Below are 23,937 nucleotides of genomic sequence, written 5' to 3' on the forward strand. Positions count from 1 at the left end.
GAATCACTATTTTAAATCAATGATTAGAAGCTGTTGGATTTCGTAACGTATAACTTAGGACTCAGATTTCATTATCGTCAAATACGATCAATGGAATGCAACACTTTGTTGTGAATCGCCTTAAATTCCACACATTTGACAATCAATGTTGCATTGCTTTGCTTTGCTTGTTGTCGATTTGAAGAAAAATCGACCTTGCTCAGAGGCTATCAATTAATGTATTGCGGCCGAGGATTTAAACAAAGTTTGTTCCGAGAATTTTTGTACCGACATATGTATGCATATGTAGGTTTCTTGAAAGATTACATTTAGAGACATTCTGTGAATTGTCTGCAGTGCTTTTAAGTTACTTCATGATACTTTGTATTGTTACTGACATTGTGAAATGTACATATGTACATTTGTTAAGTTCTTGTGTGCAGTTAATGATGGATCTAAAGCAGTTATGATATAAGAGGAAATGTTAAATACTTCCTTACCGTGCGTCAACCTGGTAAAACCGCTGTTGTGCAACTTCTTACAAGACTCAAATCGACATGCTCTTACATATACAAAATGTAAATAGTAAATAAATATTGATACAGTATACCTTTTCAATCATGAGATATGTCATTGACCGCATTTTAATTGGTTTGTTCTTAGAATGATTTATATTATGAGGAAAACTTGATTGAATTTATGTTAGAGTTTACTTACATTTAGATACATGCAATGTAGTATAATTTTTAAATTAATTTAAATATTATATTTTTTTCTAAATATCACCCTGCTTTGTTTGCAAATTCAAAAACCGTATGATGTGATGAGAATGGAATTTCAACAGTTTTAAAGTACCGTTTTTAATCGCAAACAGGAATATTTTAGTTTAATGCTTATGAATTATACATATGTAAATGTTTCCATTATAAATATTTTTCTATTGGAAAAACATTATTATTTGTTATTGGATAAAATATTTATCACAAATAAATTTTATTGATCTTCAGAACTTTTGTATAAGTATTATTATAAAATTAGCAAATAAATGTTTCCTCTTATTTTAAGGCCATATGAAAACAGTAAATGAAGAATTTTTATGGGAATTGTTTCATTGTTTCAATTGTATAATAATATCATATTATAGCTATGAAAGTTCCACATAAATGAAAGATTAAAAATCACAATTAGATTGCATGTATTCATTAATGTATTGTTGTGACATTTTCTTACATAAATTGTGATATGATGTGAAAATTTTCTATTGAGAAATTTTCTTTGTACTTAAAATCTGTTTCATTGACAGTATTAAGTATCTAGAATATTTTATTATTTACAATGAAATATATTTATATATATATAATCATTTTTATACAATAGTTCATATGCGCATACTAAAACTATCGAAAGGATGAGTTTTATTTTATTTGATTTTGTAAAGCAAAGAAAATTCTCCAAGGAAATGCTTTCAATATAAATATTATTTTCCACCGCTAGATGTCTCAATACTATTTTGATTATTTTATTAATTTAAGCTTAAAAAATATAAATAACATAGTGAAGCATTGAAATGTTTGATATTATTACGCTTTTAAAAGCTTTTATTGATGATATACAGGGGGATTGTTAAATAAAATGTTTAAAATTATGAAAGGACTCAATTTATTTACAAAAGAAAAATTAAATCAATAAACTCATACATTATTTTATACTATGTATACATACACTATATAATAAAATCATGTAATAGTTATACCTTAGCTAAGATACATAGTAGATTATTAAAATCTATTCATAATCTTATATTCAATAAAAACAACATGTGCGTATTATAATTATTATATTATAAAAAAATGTCATAGATATTTCCTTCTATTAATATCAATACTTATGCAATATTATGGCATCGTCAAACTCGAAAAAGGCAGCTTTTGAATTTTGGATTTAATAACACTGTAACGTTGTTCATCTTGTTGGACAACAACATACATACATAGATAGCTCCAACGAACGACTCAGTCTGATTTGATTACTCAAAATTATGATATATCACAAATACACTACATCGAAATTTTGATATAAGAGCAATTTAATTTCTGCCACCCGCGTGTGGACCAACGACCACTCTCACAGTGTTTCTCAATATGTCGGTGACGAATTCGGTCGTTCTGATTATTTTATTTCCAAAATGGTCGATGAGGCCCATTGTACCTGCGTAGATTGGCGTCAGATCGATATTAACAGGTGGAGGTAGGGTCGGATACTCGATTGGCTTTTTAGTGGTCAATTTTTGTTTTGGCCTGACTGTTGTTGTTGATCTTGTTGTAGGCTTTTCTTCTTTTTTTGGTGTGGTTGTTGGAACTGTGGGCCGTGAAGTAGTCGAAGGAGCCATCTCATCGAAAGTAGAAGGAGATGAAGTCACCCTGAAACATTTTATTTAAAGATTGAATTTTTATATAAATTTCAACACTGAGATTATTAAATAATCTTTGATTTAATTGTCTCTAATAAAAAAAAATATAAACAGTGTTAAATATGTTTTTAAATAAAAAATAAAACAAGAGAATACTATCATAGTTGCCATGTTAAACAATCGATACAAATTCATAGACAAAAATATTTGACTGTCAGAGGAATGTTTTATCATATTAAATTAAAACAAGATCTATTAGGATAAATAACTAGGATTACACTATTAGGACTAGAGGTAGTAAATCTGTAAGATTTTGCTTAAAAATGTAAGCATATACATATGTATGAAAAATAAAATTACCCTTCAAAAAGTACGTATCATACAAACATGCATATTCTAATATATAATTTGGAAAGAGACTTTTTATGTAAAGTTTAATGTATGTAGGTATGTAAGGTTTGGGTGGTAGAATCCGTGACGCTAAATTTAATAAAAACGTAAAAGAGGTTAGTAAAAAAATAAATGAGTTTTCAAATAAATGTAAATAAAATAAAACTACTCAAATAAATTTAATAAAACTTTTACTATTAGATTAACGATGCTTAAGCGGTTTATATTACAAATACCGAGCGAAGCCGGGTAATACCACTAGTAATATATATTTTCGAAAGAGACTTTGTATGCAAGTTTTGGTTCGTACATAGAATCTGTAACGTTCTATTAAAATTCTATGACGACAATATCGATAACGATCCCTTTTTCAGTGTCGGATACGGATTCCATTTTTAGTTCCGGTTCCCCTTTCAGTTCCGAATCAGGATTCCTGTTTCAGCTAGGGATCCCGATTCTTTTTTAAGTTCCAGATCTGGATTCCTTTTTCAGTTCCGGATCTGGATTCCTTTTTCAGTTCCGGTTCCGGATTCCTGTTTTAGTTTCAATTCTGATTTCATTTCCGATCCCCGGTTCCAATTTCAGTGCCGATTCCCATATATATAAAAAAAAACATTTGTTTCTGATTGGCTATCATGAAATTTTTTTCATTCAAATAAAAAATGATATTAAAAAAAAAACAAATTAATATTTACTATTAGATTAGCCATGTTTAGGCAGTTTATATTACAAATACCTAATGAAGCCGGGTAAAACCACTAGTATATCATATAAATGGATCAAATTCGGATGGAAATTTCTGTGATTTAATAATTTTGAAATCATTGTCTATTATCTTCAGACATAATTAGCAATTAGCCCTTGAGTGTTTAACCTAAATAGAAACCTGTCAGTATTGTAACAATTAATTGAAAAAACAATACATAAATAACATGGGTGCGGCGAAAATCGACCGATTTGAATCGTGACACGTCTATAATATATTATAATTAAAGCTAAAGCATGGAACTGATAGTGAACCTCATCGTCGTCGAGCTGGAGATGGACCTAATCGTAGGATTGATCTCTGAAGGCGAAGGTATCTCATCTACATCTGGACCAAAACGATTCAAAACAGCCGGTCTTGGTGGCGAAGGTCGGAACGGCTTTTCATCACCTAAAAAATAAACAATCAATTAATTAAAACATTTCAAAATCAAAATATGTACATCTTTGAATTTTGGCTCGTATACTCACTTATGCGATTGTTGTCATCCTTTTCCAGGTAATCTTTGAATCGTCTCGTGTAGTCACCGGTTGGATCCCAACGGGCCGCCAAACGTTCCCAATCTTTGGGATGTTCAGTTTGAAGTCTGCTCAAGATGGCCAAAGCGTTGTGTTTCTGTCTCGGAGTACAACGAGCACACTTCGTACGCAAGCCTTCGGGTAATATTCCTGAAATAATAATAGAAAAAAATCATTATAGGCTAATTATTACGTTTTGAAATGTCGAAGCGTGAATTTGGGGACCTGTGAACTGATCTGACCGTGACTAAATCAACCACATTTACATGCCGTTTCAATATACATATGTATGTATGTACATATATATAATACATATGTAGGTCTATACAGGTATTGGACAATTCGAATAGGCGGGTGTTAAAAGCGAAAGGCGAATGTTGTCGTTGCAACAGTCGAGTTGACTTGCATGGGAGTAGAGCTTTTATTACTATAATTTGTAGATATTATGTCGTATTTATAAGCATAATTTGAAGCTACGTGATAATTTTTCGAAATTTTTAATATTTCGTTTCCAAGACGATGATAGTGATTTCCATGGTGTCATGTTTGATATTTTATATACATACATATACTAACTTCCTCGTATTTAAAAGGTATCAAATTCAAAATGTTAATTTATAATAATATTTATGTGCATATATTGTAGTTGCTACTGATTTTCCTTCTGATTTTAAGTAAAAGTTGTGAATTGTTTATAAACCTTGGTAACAAAAATACACTGGGAGAATTTTGAGTATTTTTCACATTGTATTGAACATCAATTTTCAACATAATAAAGTTTGGTTATAAATTTAAAATCAAAAATTTAAAGGAATGTAATTCACAATTCTGTAGGAATGTAATTCACAATTCAAGATTAAGGTTATTCTACTTTCTAAAACATGTACACGAATTTGAATCAAATTATGATTAAAATTAGAGCCATATTATATTTCTTATGAAATTATGGTTTTGCTTTCGTTTTAAATTACAATTATAATATTATTGACGTTTTAACTACATATGTACATACGCACTTGTATATGGTTCAGTTCGAGTGTATATTTCGTTCGTTCATGAATCTATGTAATATATAATTTCGAAAGAGACTTTGTATGTATGTATATATGTATGTTTGTTTGGTTCGTAAAATCCGTGGCGTTCAATTTAATAAAAAAACAAATGAATATTCAAATACATTTAAATTAAATAAACCTATTCAAATGAATTTAATAAAATGTTTACTATTAGATTGGCCATGTTTAAGTGGTTTATATTACAAATACCGAGCGAAGCCGGATAAAAACAGTAGTATATAATATATATGTAAATATATATTATATACTAGTTTGTTATAATACAAAATAACAAACGAACTAATTTGTTCGTGCACAAATTATTACTCAATCGTTTGCCCCATGTTCTATTATAATTTAAAGTTTGAACCATTGTGGCATTACAGAAATTCCACAATAGTCAAAATATAACAGAGAAGAAAAAAAACAAAAAAAAAAAATGTATAGAAATAAAATACATACATATTTATACATACAGTACAAAAAAAACAATAGTCACAAAAGTTCAGACAATAATGGAAGTAGTCACAAAACATAATAGGAGAAAAACTGGAAATGTCTTGCATCAACAGTCAGCACCACTATATTATGTATGTACATATATATGTATGTATGTATGTATGTATAAGAACCAGTCTTGAATACAAAGCAATAAAGAAGATCAAAATTTGCGAATTGACTGATTAAACATAGTTGGGATTTATGAGGGAAAATATATGTTAATTAAAAATAATAATTTGTGCAATAATTATTGTAATATTGTAACATTTCAAATTCAAATTTTACAAATCAAATTCTACACTTTTCAAATTGAATTCAACATTTTACAAATCGAATTTATCATTTTAAAAATCAAATTTAGCACTTAACAATAAAAATTCAACCATAGAAAATGTATTATTTAATTTTTATGATTTTATCTCAATGAATTATACGATGATTCCGAATATGTCACTTTTAGAATCAAAACTCAACAAATCCATTTTCATAATTTTGAACTTTGAACTCTCATTGAGTTTAAGACTTTATACTATAAAAACAAAAAAAGTTATCTGTAAAAAAAGTATGTGTGAACCAAATTTTTTATTTTTATTTTAACGGACACGTCTCGTTTTGAGTTGGGGGGGGGGGGCCTCATATGTCAAATAGCTTAGGGCCTCACTACATCTAAATCCAGCCCCGAGGCTACCAGACAAATAGGTTAAAATAGTTTTTGATACACTCACTGAGGTGGAAAATATCACTCTTGGAATAAAAGCCATCCGATAAAGTACTGTGCGGGCGGGAGGTACAACCATCAAATGATAACGTCTACCACACAGATAATTATAACATATGTAGGAGCTTACTCTGCTATATATATGCTTAAATATAATATGATATTTATATGTTTACTCTGGGTTGCGTTTTTTTTTAAATGGAATTGGGAATTATAGCAATGTTGTGATACGTTTTATACATATTTTCCATTTTAAATACTTGGAGTTTTGACATTTCAAAGGGTTTGATAGCTAAAAGTGTCGTGCAATCCCTGGTGAGTCTATTTTTGGATATATTTTGACTGTCAGCACTAAAATCAATAGTTTTTGTGTAAACAAACTAGTTCATTCTTGAAAGAACCGGAGTGAATACTTGGACTGTAACATATACATACTTATAATTTGTTTAATAGCAAAATATCGTAAAGGGGCTGTTTCGCAATTAGTAACAATAATTGATTAATTCTGAATTAAGGAGTTCAAAAAACCGCCAGAAAGAAAAAGCCGGTTTTCGGTTTTTTTACAAATAAAAAGCCGGTTGACCGGCTTTCATCGCTTTCAAAAAATTTGAATTTAATTCTGAGATAAATTTGGTGATCCGAAAACGTATTTTACTATGAAATATTTCCATCTCTAGAAATTATTTTTATGAATCTGTTTTAGCTTAAAACAGCAAAAGCGTTTCAAAACGTTGCAATTTTCGGAAACGAATTCATTTGAAACGGCATATCACAAACATCTTAAAACCATAATAAAATAGTAAATAAAATCAATGGCGGACTATGGTATAGCAATCTTATAATAACTTAAAATAACGTTTTCTATACTTTTATACCTAAACGCACAAAAACTACAAAATATGGAAAACCTAATTTGCCGAAATTCTGAAAGGTCTTATGTAGGTTATTGATACTACTTTCAATAATATTGTATAGGTTTATGACCTGGTCTTCGTCTATTACTGAATCTCAAAACCACCTATTTAGTGCTTTACCTTTTTTTGTTGTTCAAAGAAATATCCGTCTATTCCCTTAGAAAGTTTGGATATACACATTTTTTTTTGATCTTTAATAGAAATTTGAAATTCATAATTGTTAGTTTTGAGGAAAACAATATATTAATTAAAGAAAACATTAAAAGGCCGGTTGATCGAGTCAAAAAAACCGGTTTTCGGCTTTTTGAAAAATGGTAAAAGCCGGTTTTTCGGTTTCAGTTTAAGCCGGCTTGGAAGCCCCAATTCTAAATACTGACTATTGTTATCGATTTTTATAATAATGCATATGTGATTTGAATTTAAGTTAATAAACCAGTCATTCCACATTCTTGTGTACCGCATTACACGTTGCACAATTATACGAATTAAAATGCAATGCACATTTAAAACGCAACAATCCACAGTACGAATATTAAGTACGCAAGCAATCTGAAGGGAGACATCTCGTCAGATTGATGGATTTTACACCGGCATAAAGTCAAAGACAATAGGATTTTTCATGGCGTAAAAATGGCGATGTTCGACTTCCGGCGCGCCAAACTTGGACACGCAATGACGTGTGAAAACCATTTAAATTTTCGCACCCAAGGACGATAACCGTACTATGCAGCTGTTTTCAATGGGTATTTTCGCCATTTTTCGAACGGAAAGCGAATTTCCTACACGTTTTCGTATTCAAGCCGACATGACGTACGATGTCGTAAACCAAGTGCGCTCGTTTTGTGCTGAAGACCTCTGTATGTCCTGTTAAAGCTAATGCGACAATGAAGAACAATAAGGCATTCGTTCTGTTCCAAAAGACAATGATCGCTGCGTTTTCATTATCTCTTCTTGAGAGAAGACGAGCTCTGGACGAGTGTTAAATTATGGCTATCGTACACCACACGTGTCGTAAACGAACGAAGGTCGTGCTATGCTGAAATGTTTCTTTTTTTTTCAATAAAGTAATTGTATTTTTTAGCCACGGTTTACATAGCTCAATGGCGAGTGTACTTAACTATTTGTAGATATGTCAGGAGCTAAATTCTTGTCGAAATTGAATAGTGTTTTTACAATTTTATAGATTGTTTAAGTGTAGAATGAACTTGCAACATCTCGAGACTCGTTTTCTCAACTTTTCGTCTGCTTAAACAGGAGTTTGTATATTGCATACACAAATGTTTTTTGTATATGTCATATCTCTAACCCTTTGAGTGCTGATGTATTTTCTGTTGAGAGCCCGCCACGCTGAAAATTTTTGAAAAGAGCTGAAAAGAGCCGGCCACGCAACATTTCCAACTAGAATTATTTAGAAATCTAATAGAAACCAGGTATAAAAATTGTAGCTAATCCAAACAAACCCTAGATCACTACCCTAAATAGCTACCGCTAAGGATTTAGAGTTTTGTAAAGTTGTGTTTAGACTCTCTAATATATCTTGCAACAACATAAAATAAACAAAAGATAAAATAAACAAAAAAAAATCAAAAACAAAATAACAGCATTGCCAAGTTAAGTCCGGTTTGTATAAAAAAACTACAGAGAACGTATATCGATTGATTTATCAATTCAGCAAGTGTTGTACACATTATATGTATTTGTTCCATCTTCTTCATTGTTGTTAAAATGCCAAGCCACAATCTAAAATACTCAGCAGCTGGGAATTTCCATCGGGAAATTATGCGATGGTTATAAATTCAGGAATTCTGGTGTAAACCAATCTTTATAATAGTTGAAAAATGACTGACATGGATTACACGACCCACGTTCAATACATGTTATTTTCAATACTACCTGGAAAGGCTTAACGGGTAGTATTATTGTTTACTTTGTACATGCTCAAAAAACAATGCCTATCGGCGTGTTCCAGTCCCATGGACTTGTTGGCAAAACGCCGATCGGCGTTGATCACCATTCAAAGGATTAATATACGAAAATTATTGTGAAGTTTATTCGTGGGTGAACAATAGAGACCTCGGATTAGGCTAACGGGACTCAGTAAGTGCCCGAACAAAAGAAAACGCTGGAGTTCTTATAAAACAATAGACTAACCACGGTAGACTTTTACGTGTCTAGACAATAGATACATAAACGGATCAAGGAAGCTGTGGTGTGCAACTTGTCCTTTATAAAGAGGTACACACGGTAGATCAGATTATTCTGGATTGAGCGGTGGTTTCGTGTAGACTTCTGGAATCGTTGAATAAATGCTGTGCAGCGACTTTGGCAACACTATTAACACACCTTTAAAATATGAAAAAAACGTTTAAAAATTAATTCTTCCTATATATTTTTAAGAGTTAATGTTTATCTCTTAAAACAAATATTTAAATATATATAAAAAAATTTCGTATACGTGTTTTATATATGTATGTATATACAAACTCGAAGGTGAAATAAACTGAAAAAATTGGGAAAACGAGTCTTCAGATATTGCAAGTTCAATAAGACATGAATATGTATATGATACATAGTATATCGACGATATATGTACATACAATGTATGTATATGTAATTTTTTTAAGCACATTGAATTTGAGCAAAATATTCAAAAAAACAAGGCTTTTCTGCAATTTTGTGTAAAATCTGTTGAAACCTGTCGTACTTTCATATAAGGCTTTTAAATTTTTAACTGTTTGAATATACCATTTTAAAATGTTTCGGAATCTTCAATTCACCTCAACTAGTGTATAATCTTAAAATGTAAATTCTTATCTGCATATTTGCATTGAATACTTTGCGCACGACAAATGTAAAATTGTTTACATGTTTACTTTGAGAATTTTTATTATTAAAAATCGAAACAACCAAAATTATCGTCATTAAAATTTAAATGTATTAATTATATTATTTTAGAAAGGTGTAGCCACTGTAGGAATTTTTCTACAAGATACTTCACTAAATTGATGGAAAATGTAAAAAAATGTGTGTCTTATTGAAGCAGCTACGCACAAAATGTATACATATTTTTTACATTTTAAAATTTACTAAATAATTATTCCCTTATGATTTATAATTTATATATCCAATTACGAGTATCTGCGTAATGCACGTACTACGGCGGAGAATAATATAAATTATCATAACTAATAAGATCATTATCGACACGCAGTTCACAAGTCAATAAATTAAATTGCACGAAACGATTAAAGGTTAATACCCAGTGATCTAGAAAATTAAGCACTTACATACGTATTTGATTATATAATATTATGTATTATATTGAAATTGCATGTTAATTTAAATGCGCCAAAGTTAACTCAAGTATGTACCCATACTGCAGTTTAAAATAGTCTTTTATAGCAAAAAAAACATTATCGATTGACCTTCCTATTTAATTGTGACTATAGACAGTAATGATTTGAACGTGATTGATCATTGTAACAATTTACTCCTGTATTGCACTTATGTATGTATGTATGTATATGCATGGATTTATATAGTCATTAATACTGCAAGTACCTACAATATTTATTTGTAATTTGAGTATATTTCGAATGGATACGAAGTTCTTATATGAAGATACTTCCACCACTCTTTCTGCATTTATTTACGTTGAAAAGTATCAGTATTTTTAAATATTATAATATTTGTATGTCGATGGATTTTTTCCTCGCCCCAAATATTTTAATTTTAGTGTAGACAAGAGATACAATCATTAAAACGGGGAAAGCTGACACACCTGATAATGTTGTACTCAAATACTACACGGTTATATCCTCTTCGATTCTAATTGACCTGAAAAGTATACATATAATGTCACATTGAGTGTACTTCCAACGCTTGAAGTTATTTCAACAGTTATGTTTATAGTTTATAAGGTGAATACGGTTGTTTCTGGTTTTGCAAGTAAACGTTCTACTTGGAAGCAAAAATGTTTAATTGATGATATATTTTAAAAGGACGAGATATAATATTATCCGTTAGGTTGAACTTGTATAGCGTATAATAACCTTAAGGTGCCTTTTACTCGACATATGTACATATATTATATACATTTAATTGACTGAAGCTCTTGAGCTGAATTAAAACTGTTATTTAAAATAGTAAAAATCATGATGCAATTTGATATTAAAATAAATTTACGTCAATTTCTCGGGTAGGGATATTAGGATTTTCCAGTACCTTATACGTACATAAGGAATCATACATAAGGAATAGGCCATAGGATTTGAATAAATTGAATGCTTCTAAGGTTGTTGAGCATTTTAACATGGTTGTTTTGTATCCATCCCAGTCAAATCAGAGCAATGTATTTTAAATTGTTTGTGATTTATTTTACGACACCAATTTTCATCTTAATTTTTTGTCTCAGTTTTGATATTTTATTCGGGCGACTATAGCCTTATTTTTTGGAATGACATGAGTAATTATAGGTTGCTACAACGATCCTCTCGTTAAATCGGTTTATTTTTTTGGTTAATACTCGTAAAAAATCTTTAAGACAAGCCTCAAAATCGATATACAGTTGAATCATCCACTTTAAAAAAATATAAGAGCAAACATAACGGAATTGTTTATTATAATATAATAACAAATCATAAAAAATGTGTGTAAATAAGTGGATATGAAGCCACAGCGTAGTGCACTGGTATGAGTTATTGCATACCAGTAGAGAGGTCATGGGTCAAGTCAGGGCCAAATATACTGCTGGTAAGGTCTTATGGTTGTTAATACACAGATCGACCGTTTTCTGTTACAATTTTATTTAGCATAATTGTTGTGACGGATCCGAAAAATCAGTAACATATGTATAATTAACAATATAATTAACATATGCCTCTATTGCATTCTACATGTACTGTTTTGTTTTGTACTTATGTATGTACAAAAATAATCTAACCATATGTGTCGCCTTTGGTTAATACCCTGTGATGGCACATATGAAGTATGTATGTATGTAAAAATAAAATAAAAATAATGTATACACATAGATATGTACATTTTAGATCCGAACTAGTTTAAAAAAATGTCCACTTCTTATTCAATTGGTTTGGAAAATTTAGTTTTTCTCCGCACACTTATTTGTTTGAATGCAATTACCGAATATGTAGGTACATATACATAGATTTCAAAGATGTATTAAATTAATATTTGTTTTATTTTACAATAGTATAAAAAATATATATATTAGGGGTATAAAGTTTATAATTTCTATTACATGTAAAAAAATTTCAATCCGATTCAGTTCGCGGTTTGGGAGATAATTCAATTCAAAAACTTATAAAAAGGGGATACCTATGTACATATAAGGGGAGTTACCATTTCCAGTCAACTTAAAAATTTAAAAAAAAATTACGTCGTATTAATAAGAATTTCAATAACCGATACTAAGTTTCAGTTCCATAGGACGATTGGTGTTCAAAAAATCCCCAAAATACACAGACACACAGACACAAAGCCACACAGACACACACACACAATTTTTTTCTAAGTCATGAAAACGTGATCAGTGATTGATTCTGAGTTCGAATCAGTCAAAATTTGGAGTTCGAATTTTTGCATGATTCAATACATATGTAGATAAAGTAATAATTACGTATGGTAGAAGAACTTTTTCGTATTATCGCCTTTTGAAGGTTCGTATGGAAATATGCCTAATATTTTCTCTAAGAAAGTATGATCACCGATTATGATAGGCTTAAAAAATCGAGTCACTCGTCTGAAGAGCACTTGATCGAGAAGTGATGGGAGAAAGCAAACGCGGAACGTTTAGAAAATTGTCGAGTGCGTGCATAATGTGCATTCGTTAAATGCGCTAGGTATAAAATCAGGAAATGCTCGTTTACTTCCTGGTAACAAAACCGATTGGAAAACGAAAGATCGAACTTCATCTCGAGATATCTATGTACAGTTCAGTGGCGTTCAACTTTCACACAATTGAAAATTTTCAAATTTCTACCCAGATACCTATATTTGTAAATATGTACATTCTTTTGACACTTTCACTACTTGTCGGTACATTCAAGACCTCTCAATTGCTATTTCGAACACATCTCGACAATCTATGGGGCTTTCCATCGTGCGTAGATAATGTCGTTGAATCATAGAAGATCTTCATTTATTCTACACTGTAAGAATACTGATTGAACAATGGAATGACGTAGCGATAAAATTCATTACTTTTAGGAATACATAGCTGATGATTTTTATACTACGGTCGAATTGATATGTGACACGTATGCCGATGACATTTACTTATTACACGGTTTGAATAATTGAATTGACATGCATCATTTCCTGTGTTTATGTGCAAGCTTTATATCTCTTGCGATCTTTATTTATGCATTTAAATAATAATATTCACGGGTATGCTGGCATTATTGAGATAAATTTATGATACAACAATGACGTTAGTCTTGGAGGCAAGCTTTACTCGTAAATAAACCCTCATAAAAAATATATTTACATATGTTTCTACAGTCAGTGTAATTAATGAAGAGAGCAGCAGAATGCTCATCATATACGTAGTATTACGGTGTTTCAGGGTCGATTTTACATATATTAGTGTGTTTTTGATTAATTTGATTTTGATATTTGGAAGATGAAGTATCGATCATAAATATGTGCACAAAACTTGTTGATATTATGATGTAATTTAATATGGTATTGGCACGTTTTAATTTTAATTTGACTCGAAAGATTACTTCCTGTTCCTTTTTTTATGTATGAAAATTAGAGTTGAATGTGTTCTCGACTATGAATGTGCATATGTACATATATTATATTGTATGTTTATTGAGTCAATGTGAAAAAAATCTCAACTGAACAACCTTGTCATCAAAGTGACTGTTATATTTATTTATTTATTTATTTAATAGTTTTGGACCATTGTGGCATTACAGGAAGAACCTAATGCGCCACAATGGCCTACATTTGAAAAATATATAAAAACATGATATAAAAACAAGTAAACTGTAAATAAAGGAAAAAAGCAAAAGCAGAAAACATGGTAAAATAAAATTACAAAAAAAGTAACAAAAGGAAAATAATACATCATTCAGAGAGAAAAAAAAAATAACAAAAGTGTAAAAATTAAAAATAAAATCCATAAATCCCATTCTTTGTTTACACTGATCAAAATTAAAATAGTATATAAAAATGTACAAAAGAGAAAGAAAAAATAAAATAAAATAAAACAAAATATGAATAAAAAATAAAATCACAGCGAGGCCCAAATGGAAGAGAGTAGATTAAGATTCCACTCATTCATCACATTCAAATTAAAAAAGTAATGATGAGCGCAGGTTACCAGATAAATATGTTAAGATAATATCCGACAATCTACGCTCCCCAAGGTGGAAAATATCACATTCAGGGACAGCAGCAACGATTTCATTGAGAAGTCGAATAGCTCTTGGAATAGGAGCCATTCGAAAAAGAACTGTGCGAGCAGCAGGTACAACCATTAAATGATGATGTCTACCACGCACATAATTATTAGGGACATAAAGTCCCAACTGTTCCAGCAACAACGGGCATGACGTATTACCACGCAATAGCTGGAGAACGAAACGAATTAACGAGAAGTTTCTCCGAAGTTCAAGGGAATTATACCCAAGCATGCCCAAAAGGAAAGGAGTAGGATAGAGATATGGGTAGTACCCATACTCTTTCTTATAAAGAAAACGAAGAAATGCTTTTTGCACTTTTTCTATAATAAGAGAGTAGTTTGCTTCGTGCGGATTCCACACAATTGCATTATACTCTAGCTTACTTCTAACAAGCGAGTTGAAAAGCAAGCGAGAAGACAAGGGGTTGGAGAATAATCTAGCATATCTCAAGACAAATCCAAGTCGACGAAAGGAAACGTCAGCGATTGTCTTGATGTGGTTGTGAAAGGTGAATTGAGGATCAAAAGTGATACCCAAGTCGACCATTGATTCCACGCGCTTCAACAATACGGATCCAATGGAATATCCGTGACAATAGAGCGAATTCGCACGTCCATAACTCATAATAGCACATTTACTAGTATTCAGTTCAAGCCCTAAACTGGAACTGAACTCTAAAACAGCGTTAATATCAGCTTGAAGGAGAGAGGCTTGCCTCTCATCCTTAACAGCAAAGAATAGTTTAACGTCGTCAGCAAACAAGAGACATGAAGCATTGCGTAGTACTTTTGGGAGGTTATTAATGACTATTGTAAATAGTAAAGGGCCTAAGGTGGACCCCTGAGTTACACCAGATCGCGTAAAAAATGAAGGAGATTCATAAATACCATATCTAACAAATTGCTTCCTATCACTAAGATAAGAAGCAAAGAGTTTAAGAAGACGTGGAGAAAAGCCCACTTCAGCTAATCTGATCATAAGAGCGTCATTGTTGACAAGATCAAATGCTTTTCGAAAGTCAAAGTAGGCTACATCAACTTGTTGTCCACGGTCAACTTTAGACATGGTATAATATGAAAAGCAGGCAAGATTAGTGGTAGTGGAACGACATGGTGAAAAACCATGCTGCTCATCACACAACAATCTTTTGAACTGCAAAAGAATCAAACGGTGAAGGATATTATCGAAAATTTTGGGAATAGCCGAGATGATAGCAATAGGTCTGTAATTTTCAACCTCATTTTTAGAGCCACTTTTATGAATGGGAATGACTCTAGATAATTTCCATTTTTCAGGATAATTACCAGAATCCAGAATAAGGTTAAAAATAAACTGAAGAGGCTCTAAGAGCGAATTACAGCATGCCTTTAATACGTCAGGGGGCACACCGTCAGGCCCAACAGACCTTTTCAGCTTCAAAATTGCTATCCTAACATCTCCAAGCGAGACCCGCGGAATGTCTATAATAACACCTTCAGTACCAATTTGGGAAGCCAAATTAGCATCAAGGGATGGTGATCTCTGATCAAATACAGAGCTAAAAAAACTAGCAAAAGCTTTAGCGATCTCAGGACCGACACAACTTTTATTATTAAATGAGAACGAATGCTCAAGGCCATGTGAAATATGCTTACTCTTAATAAATCTGAAAAAGTATGCCTTTATATGTATGCCTTTAAACGTGATGTCTTTTAAAATGTTCTCGTATTGAAAAGTCCCTATTTGAAACATTTCGCAGTCGTTATCTGTAACTGTAAAAGGACATTTTTTTTCGTTGTACAAAAACCAAATAGTTTACACGGTCAATTAGCAAGTGTTTTCGGGTTTATTTGAGGATGGTATAGAAAGTGACAAAAGTGGAAAAATGTTTATTTGAAACGTACAGGTATTTAAAAACGTGTGCCTACATGTATAATATATTGTAAAATTTTATGAAAGTTCTAAAGAAAAATCGATCGATCTCGTATTTCACACACGTACCGACATATTTGCGTGCAATGACCTATAAAATTGATTATGAATAGAGTACCTTGTCAATCAAGGTTGTTTATATACGTACATATGAACATATATGGTGTTTTAGTATTCGGAAGTTGACATGTTTGTTTGAATAATGATTATCATCTCCGAGTACAGCCGTGCAAATACACAACGTCATTACAATCGTAAATGTGTACATTGCGCAGTTTTATTCGCATTAAGTCGACACAATAAATCGTTAAATTGGGCAATAATGTCTTTGGATTTTATGTCGATGGTTTTTCGACCGAATTAAGTACTATTTACATTCGTAGGGGAATTTCGTCGATTGTCGTACCATACATAATAGCTTTCGATTTCATTGGACGTAATTATAATACATATGTACATACATATGTAAGTGAATATTGAACACATCAGTAGGTGTTGACCTTATGTATATCATAGAAATCTTTTTTTTTTTTTTTAATAATTATTTTACTTATTGTTGATTATTGAGTGTGACCGTTCGATAGATGATCGATCTGAAAACGTATTACAGTTGTGTAATTGCATCTTTTTATGTCAAGGTTTTGTGGGGTCGAATTTCATAATACCTATATAATATAATTATTTTACATCAATATGGTCACCCTTGCGTGCTCGCTTCGTTGTTCTGAATATTTTTTGCTATTTTATGCGTACATGTATGTACATATCTAATCAAGTTTTTTTTTATTTTATTTATTGTTTCTTTTAACAATTTACAGCTATCGGTATTGGAAACTTGTTGATTTACTATAGAACACATACTATTTTGACATTTTAAAATGTAGTATTATATTTATAGTATTATTAAATTAAAAACATCCGGAGACAATATATGCAAATAATGGACAGAAAAATTTGCTATTTACTTGATTTGAAATTCGATTATAATTTAAAGTATTTTTTGCGTTTCAAAGATTATTGATATAATACAATAAACAATCGTCAACGCTCTGCAGCCCAACATGAAATACGAAGATTTTTCAATGGGACGAGAATTAATCATTTATTATTGTAATAGTTGGTATATTTTGTATTGACAACTGCTTTATTATTTTGAGGATTTTTTTTAAGTTAATGTCAATTTTTGACACGTTCATATAATCGGCAATAATCATAAAAAAATATTTGCATATTATTATTATGTTTGTTATTTTGTTCACTATTTCCATTCATGAATAATGAATGAAATGTCATTGAATTACTATTACTAAAATGAAACATCTTTAAGGAAGGAATACTTGAACCAATGCGAACAAAGCTTTCCATAATCGTTTTTTTTTTTTTTGGTACAGCTTTTGAGCATTCAACAACTGGATATTTTTTATTAAAAAATGTCCTTGAAATTGTGAGAGAATGGTGAAACACATATCAATTGAATATTCAGTTCGCCTACTCGACGTAACTTTTTTCTTTCTAAAATTATGGACACTTGTCTCGATTAATATTAGGTTTTTATATAGAAATATTTGTCAACAAAACTGTAAAGTGTGTCACGCAAATAATCGCCGTAAATATATAATGTATTATGGTCTATGTATGTAATTTTTATAACAAATGCCCATCTTGGTATTGAGCAATCACGATTAGTGAGAAAGTAACGATGCATCAACGCGTGGCGTTGTTGTAATCAATTGAGAAATAATGGCAATCGTGAATTTCGGTCGTTCCCTTAAAATGTATGTACGTATGATTTTTCGTTATACGAGTATTTGAAACAATACAATTTCGGGAAACACGACTGAGGAAGTTGCCGAAACAATCTTGGTAGATTGGTGTGGATTTGTGACGTTTCAGAAGTTGACTTTCATAAATGATAAAATGACATTTCCTATTCAAATTCAAATCATGTTTAATTTCAAAACGTTTTCCGTTTGGTTTAAAAATAAGTTGCAATATTGATCATAGCGAAATGAATGAAGAATGCTTTGTGGCGAAATTTTTATTCAATTAAAGTGAATTTTTGCAAGGCGGAAACATAAATACATAATTATAAAGGCGAGACAAATACATATAGAAAAGTAAGCACGATTTTCATTAGGAAAATTTCCGAATGTATTTTCAATGAAATCGTAAAAATGTAAATACTTAATACGTATTGTTTCGAGATTGTCCGAAGTAAAATTTGTAAATAATTTTTTAAAATTCAATTGTAAGTAATAGTTTTGTTGAAAAATTTTATTTTAATTTTGGTAGTTTTATTTGATATATGATGTATAATCAATATTGTAGCGAGGATAAATTATGCCCGGGGCAAGCTTTTTTTGCGCCCCCCCCCCCCACATCACAAAATATATATGTATAAAAAGCATTATTGGGCTCAAATCGGACGTCACATTATTGCTTTCAATACAAAGACTAGGAATACTGCATGTTTGACAGGCGGATTACAAAGAACACTCATCAACTTCAATGTTGTTAGCGTATTTTGTAGAATAGTTTACATTCGTCACCCGCTCACATTGTACTTTTCAAAAAAAAAAACTAAGCTACTATGAAAATCTGTGGCAAACATAAATCATAAATATATTTTGCTTTAGCGGCGCCACCAAATCTGGTGCGCCCGCGGTATTGCCCCCCCCCCCCCGTTACTCTTGTTCGTACTGTACTGTCTTGTACTGACCCCCACCAGTTTCATATGAGCATTCATCGAACCCTTCTTAATTGGCACCCGAATTATGTGAGTCGGGTGTGTGTCTTGACCTCCACCGAACCCCTGAGACTGACTCACCGAACCCCTGGAGTTCGATCGAACCCAGGTGAAGAACCACTGCTTTAAATACTCTCGCTCTTCACGAGAAAATTTTAATACATATAATCTTAGTATCAATGTGATGAAAATAAAATAAAAAATCATTTAATTTAATTAACCGGAAGAGGGCTTTTTTCTTTTTAGAAAAGTCATAAATGTTGTGACTACATGATTTTTCCACACCACTGAACCTATCAAGCTGAAAATTCATGTTTGTATTCTTAATGTGCTAACTCATAGTTGATAAGGTTTTGGATAGAAGTCGTAAACTGGAAGTAGTATTTTTTTTTAAACAATATTTAATTATTTTATTTTGACCTTTTAAATTATTTTTATTTTCCTTGATATTTTATGTTTATAATATTTACAGTGATAAGTAATAAATTTTTTTTTTAACAAAATCTGACAACCGGAAGTAGAACTTTCATCTTGTGTAAGTTTCCCTACTTTTGCGTTCAATTTTTATCGAAAATACTCTCATAGCCGTATATGTGAACGTGTATGTACATATGTTTCATTATCGAATTTTGTTTTTTATACCCCTTATATTCCTCAAATACATAGATAAAGTCGTGCGTTGGTCACATCCAAATTTTTTTTATATGTATTCATATTCGAAATAAAGAATTTTGATTAAACATTTATATGTGAAATTGCTTAAAAATAATTTAACTGTGAAATACCGCGAGTTTAGATGTAAGTTAATTTAAGATCATTTGGGTTCGAATGATGATCAATCAGCTGATCTACTACTACTCACGTCTCAGCTGTTTCCCTTCTGCCGTACATGGTTTTTCATTAAGCAGACAGTCCACGTAGTTCCTCACGAGTCTCTTGTTGTCAAGTATGGTGTCTACATCCAAATAGTCGTATCTCGAATCATAGAACCCGCCTTCTTGATTTTGGGCTTCCACCTGCGACCACGTGGCCAGGGACAAGGCCAAACACAACACTGCACAGTTCATTTTTTTTACACTTTACTATACTAACACTGAACAGAAAAAAATGCACAACCGGTTGACTATCGCATAACACGTGGAATGTACAACGTGAGATTCACATGGTAGACTTTAGTGGCAGTTCGTAGTCAGACTGTAAACAAAATGACACACAAGTTAAAAAAAAGTCTTTTGAGGTATTATCATACGTATGAGAAGATAACCTTCGTTTGATTAGACAAAATTATAATCAGTTCCAATGAGACAAAAAAATATAATCCTAAATCTAGTTTGCATTGATTTGAGCTAGCTTGCTTATGTCAAATATGACATTTGATATAATACATACATACATCAGTCTGTTGAATTCTCTTCAATCACATGTTGCCCAAAGATGCCCAAATTATTTAAACTTATATCGAATTACGTAAATATCCTTCGATGTGAGGAAGAAACTGACACACTTTCGAAAGGCATTCAATACGATACAAATAGATGAAAAAGTGTGTCAGTTGCTTCGAGAAAGCAACGATATTGCTGCACAAGTTGATTATAGTTAACCAGTAAAAAAGTGTTTTGTTTCAGTTTCGTATGAAAATCGTTGCAAAATCTCAATGCAGTTGCACATCGTGTACGAAATTAATCCATCACAAAAATCATATTATAAATTTAATAGAAAAAAATAATTGATTTTCAAATAGCAGTCGAAAAATCAACGCCAATCGTATACAAGATCGAAAATATGAGATCTTTATAAATGAAACACGTATTATGGGATGCTTTGAATATGCAAAATAGATAAATCACCACAGCTTTTAAAATGAGAAAATACAAACACGTCGTCCTACAGATTTATATTTTAAAATTTGAATTTTTAAAATTCCCAAAAAGGTATATTCGAATGACACAAATAACACGCGCGCGGAATAAAGGTCAAGTTTCGACATACATTTGAAAATGTTTTTCTTTTAATTTACATTATTTATTGTCAACATATAAACTATATATATATATACATATATACCAAATGTATGTATACAAAGTTCTGTTAAATAAAAATTGACATAATACCGGGTATTATAAAAGTGAAAGTGTTATATGAATCTATGCAAACTTACACGTAAGATGTTAGATGTATCGCGTAACTTTAGCAATTCGATTTATTTGCATACTACATATAAAACTATAATACATACCGTACATATACGAATGATTTATTAACGAGCGATTGAATGAATTGTTAAGGAAGTAATATTGTAAACGTTCGGATATGTATGCACTTATTATAATTGATTTATTATTAAATTGTCAATGCAATGCAGTCGGGTACGAGATAAGATAATCGTCGGATGAGATTCTTTGACATTATGAATCGTCCATATGAGATGGAACTTATGCAATTTATTTTCTCTTTTTTTATGTGAACTTTGGCAATTAACCGATTCGTTTTTAGACGTTGACTAATATTATTTTCAGTCAACAATCGAGATTGGCAAACGAACTTGCTAAATTTCATTATGTGTTGGGAATTTGAACTTTCCCAGAATACAGTCGGTCTTATGAAAAAAATCCTAATAAAACGATCACAAATCCGGTTCTTTTAAAATGCGTTTTACTTGTGTTTTTCATTTTTTTAATGAATTCAAAGCATTCTTCTTCAATGTCAGATCAAATCTTTAAATATGATATGCATGTAAATTTTAGTATTAATTCAGCTGGAAAATTTACAGTCATTATTTCCTTTTAAAAAGACATTTTGATTTTATTTATATGACGGAATACGTACAATAAATCACATTTGAAATAAACCGGCTATCAATACAACGTATGCCATATATGTACATATGTAAAACAATTAGGTACGTTTTACTATAAAAATACTTAAAGTTTCATTTAAACGATCATTAAACATGTAAAGTACTTATAATGAAGTCGATTTGCATTACTGATGCACTTTTTACATTCGCATAATTTAAAATACTCACTAATTGCTTATTACTTAAAAAAAATTGCATATATGTATGTATGTATGTGGTTACCCGTATACAGCTCTAATGGTATATCGATTGTTATTATTGTACAGGTATATAGTGTGTGAAATAATATTTATAGGTCATTGAAACTTTGGTGAAATGATAGGGCTTAAGTTGATCAAATCAATCAATCATAAATCTCAAGTTCACTACTTTTTGCTCCTCTTCAGTGGTCTAGATTTAAACGAAAGTACTTAGAGGTTATTGAAATCGTAGGTGTTACACAGAAATGAGAAAAGTAAATATACTTAATGGTATGAATTTAAAATATAATAATTCAATTACTTATAAAATATAATTATAATACTCATATTAAAAAAAAATCAAATAAACTTTCAACCAACGGTAAAATAGACTTTCAGATGAAGGTTGTTTTATTTCGATTATTATGTTACTTTGTGTTAACTTTTTTTTTAATAATCTTAAACAGGAAACATTTCAATGTTTTTTTTATTTTTGTAAATTGAACTTTTTACTTTCATTTTCAAATTAGATAGTATTTGTATGTATCACATTACATAGATTTTGATAATACCTATTTTTGAATGTGTGTGCGTATCTAAATTGAATTTTTAATGAGCATGAATGTGAAATTAATGTTATCTGCAATATAACAAACATTATATGATGATATATGTAACGAATTATCTAATTTGAAGTCACGTTATTTTAATAAAATTTAAAAAATCTTAAGAACTAAACATTTTATTATTATTTTTATTATACTATTAACACCTTATTATGTACTTCATTTAAATATTTTATTTTAAAATTCATAAATGTACGTATATTATACGAAAATTTCATTAGCACAGGGTAATAATTGTAATCGTTTTATAATACATACATACATACTTGTACAATAATTTGAAGTTATAGTACTCATTATGTTAATTTACATAAAACGCGAAGACCGATCACGATGACATACCATATCGTTGTAAACATAAACACTTCATTAGCATGCATAATAAAAAAAACATTGAAACATCATTAAATCGTTATCAAATTGGATTGCACTGAGGTCGAAATGTATGTACGAAAAAAAAACAAACATAATTATTATTTATTTAAATGCATACCTTTGGTTTAATTTAGATGAATACCAATGTATTAGACGTGTTTTTAAATTAATTGATTTATTATATTAAAATTGAGTTGAATGGTTGACGTTGCACACGCGGCCAACTTCACCGACAGTCGCTCCGCTACTAAACGTTCATTGTCACCGTACCGGAATTTTAACCATATCAACACGCTGGACAAAATACAACCTTGTGCTATCGTAATTATTATAATTATATTACCTGGTTAACTTATGCACTTTTCTGAAAGAAATCGAAACGTGTTTATAGTGAAAATTCTGGTTTGTTAAGACAAGTTCGCCCAATCACGTAGTACTTTCAATTTTACGGTATCGATTTCAGTATTAGTAAATTGCTGAAAATTTAACAGGTTTTATATTTTGAATACAACTCTAGAATTTTTGTGATAAATTTATGAAACTGTAGTATTTTCTTCCA

General features: G+C 30.7%; 1 protein-coding gene across 1 annotated transcript; it reads right to left on the bottom strand.

Moving 5' to 3' along the window:
* Positions 1 to 1,623: 1,623 nt before the first annotated feature.
* LOC143911954 (uncharacterized) lies at positions 1,624 to 23,638 on the bottom strand. Its single transcript, XM_077431054.1, has 5 exons — positions 23,497 to 23,638; positions 20,204 to 20,535; positions 4,016 to 4,213; positions 3,800 to 3,935; positions 1,624 to 2,399 (listed from the first exon to the last, which is right to left on the bottom strand). The coding sequence occupies exons 2-5, from the start codon at positions 20,406 to 20,408 to the stop codon at positions 2,066 to 2,068; spliced, it is 873 nt and encodes a 290-aa protein (XP_077287180.1). The 5' UTR covers positions 20,409 to 20,535; positions 23,497 to 23,638; the 3' UTR covers positions 1,624 to 2,065.
* Positions 23,639 to 23,937: the final 299 nt, after the last annotated feature.

The sequence above is a fragment of the Arctopsyche grandis genome, chromosome 5 (genome assembly GCF_051622035.1).
Source record: "Arctopsyche grandis isolate Sample6627 chromosome 5, ASM5162203v2, whole genome shotgun sequence".
NCBI classification, from domain to species: Eukaryota; Metazoa; Arthropoda; class Insecta; order Trichoptera; family Hydropsychidae; genus Arctopsyche; species Arctopsyche grandis.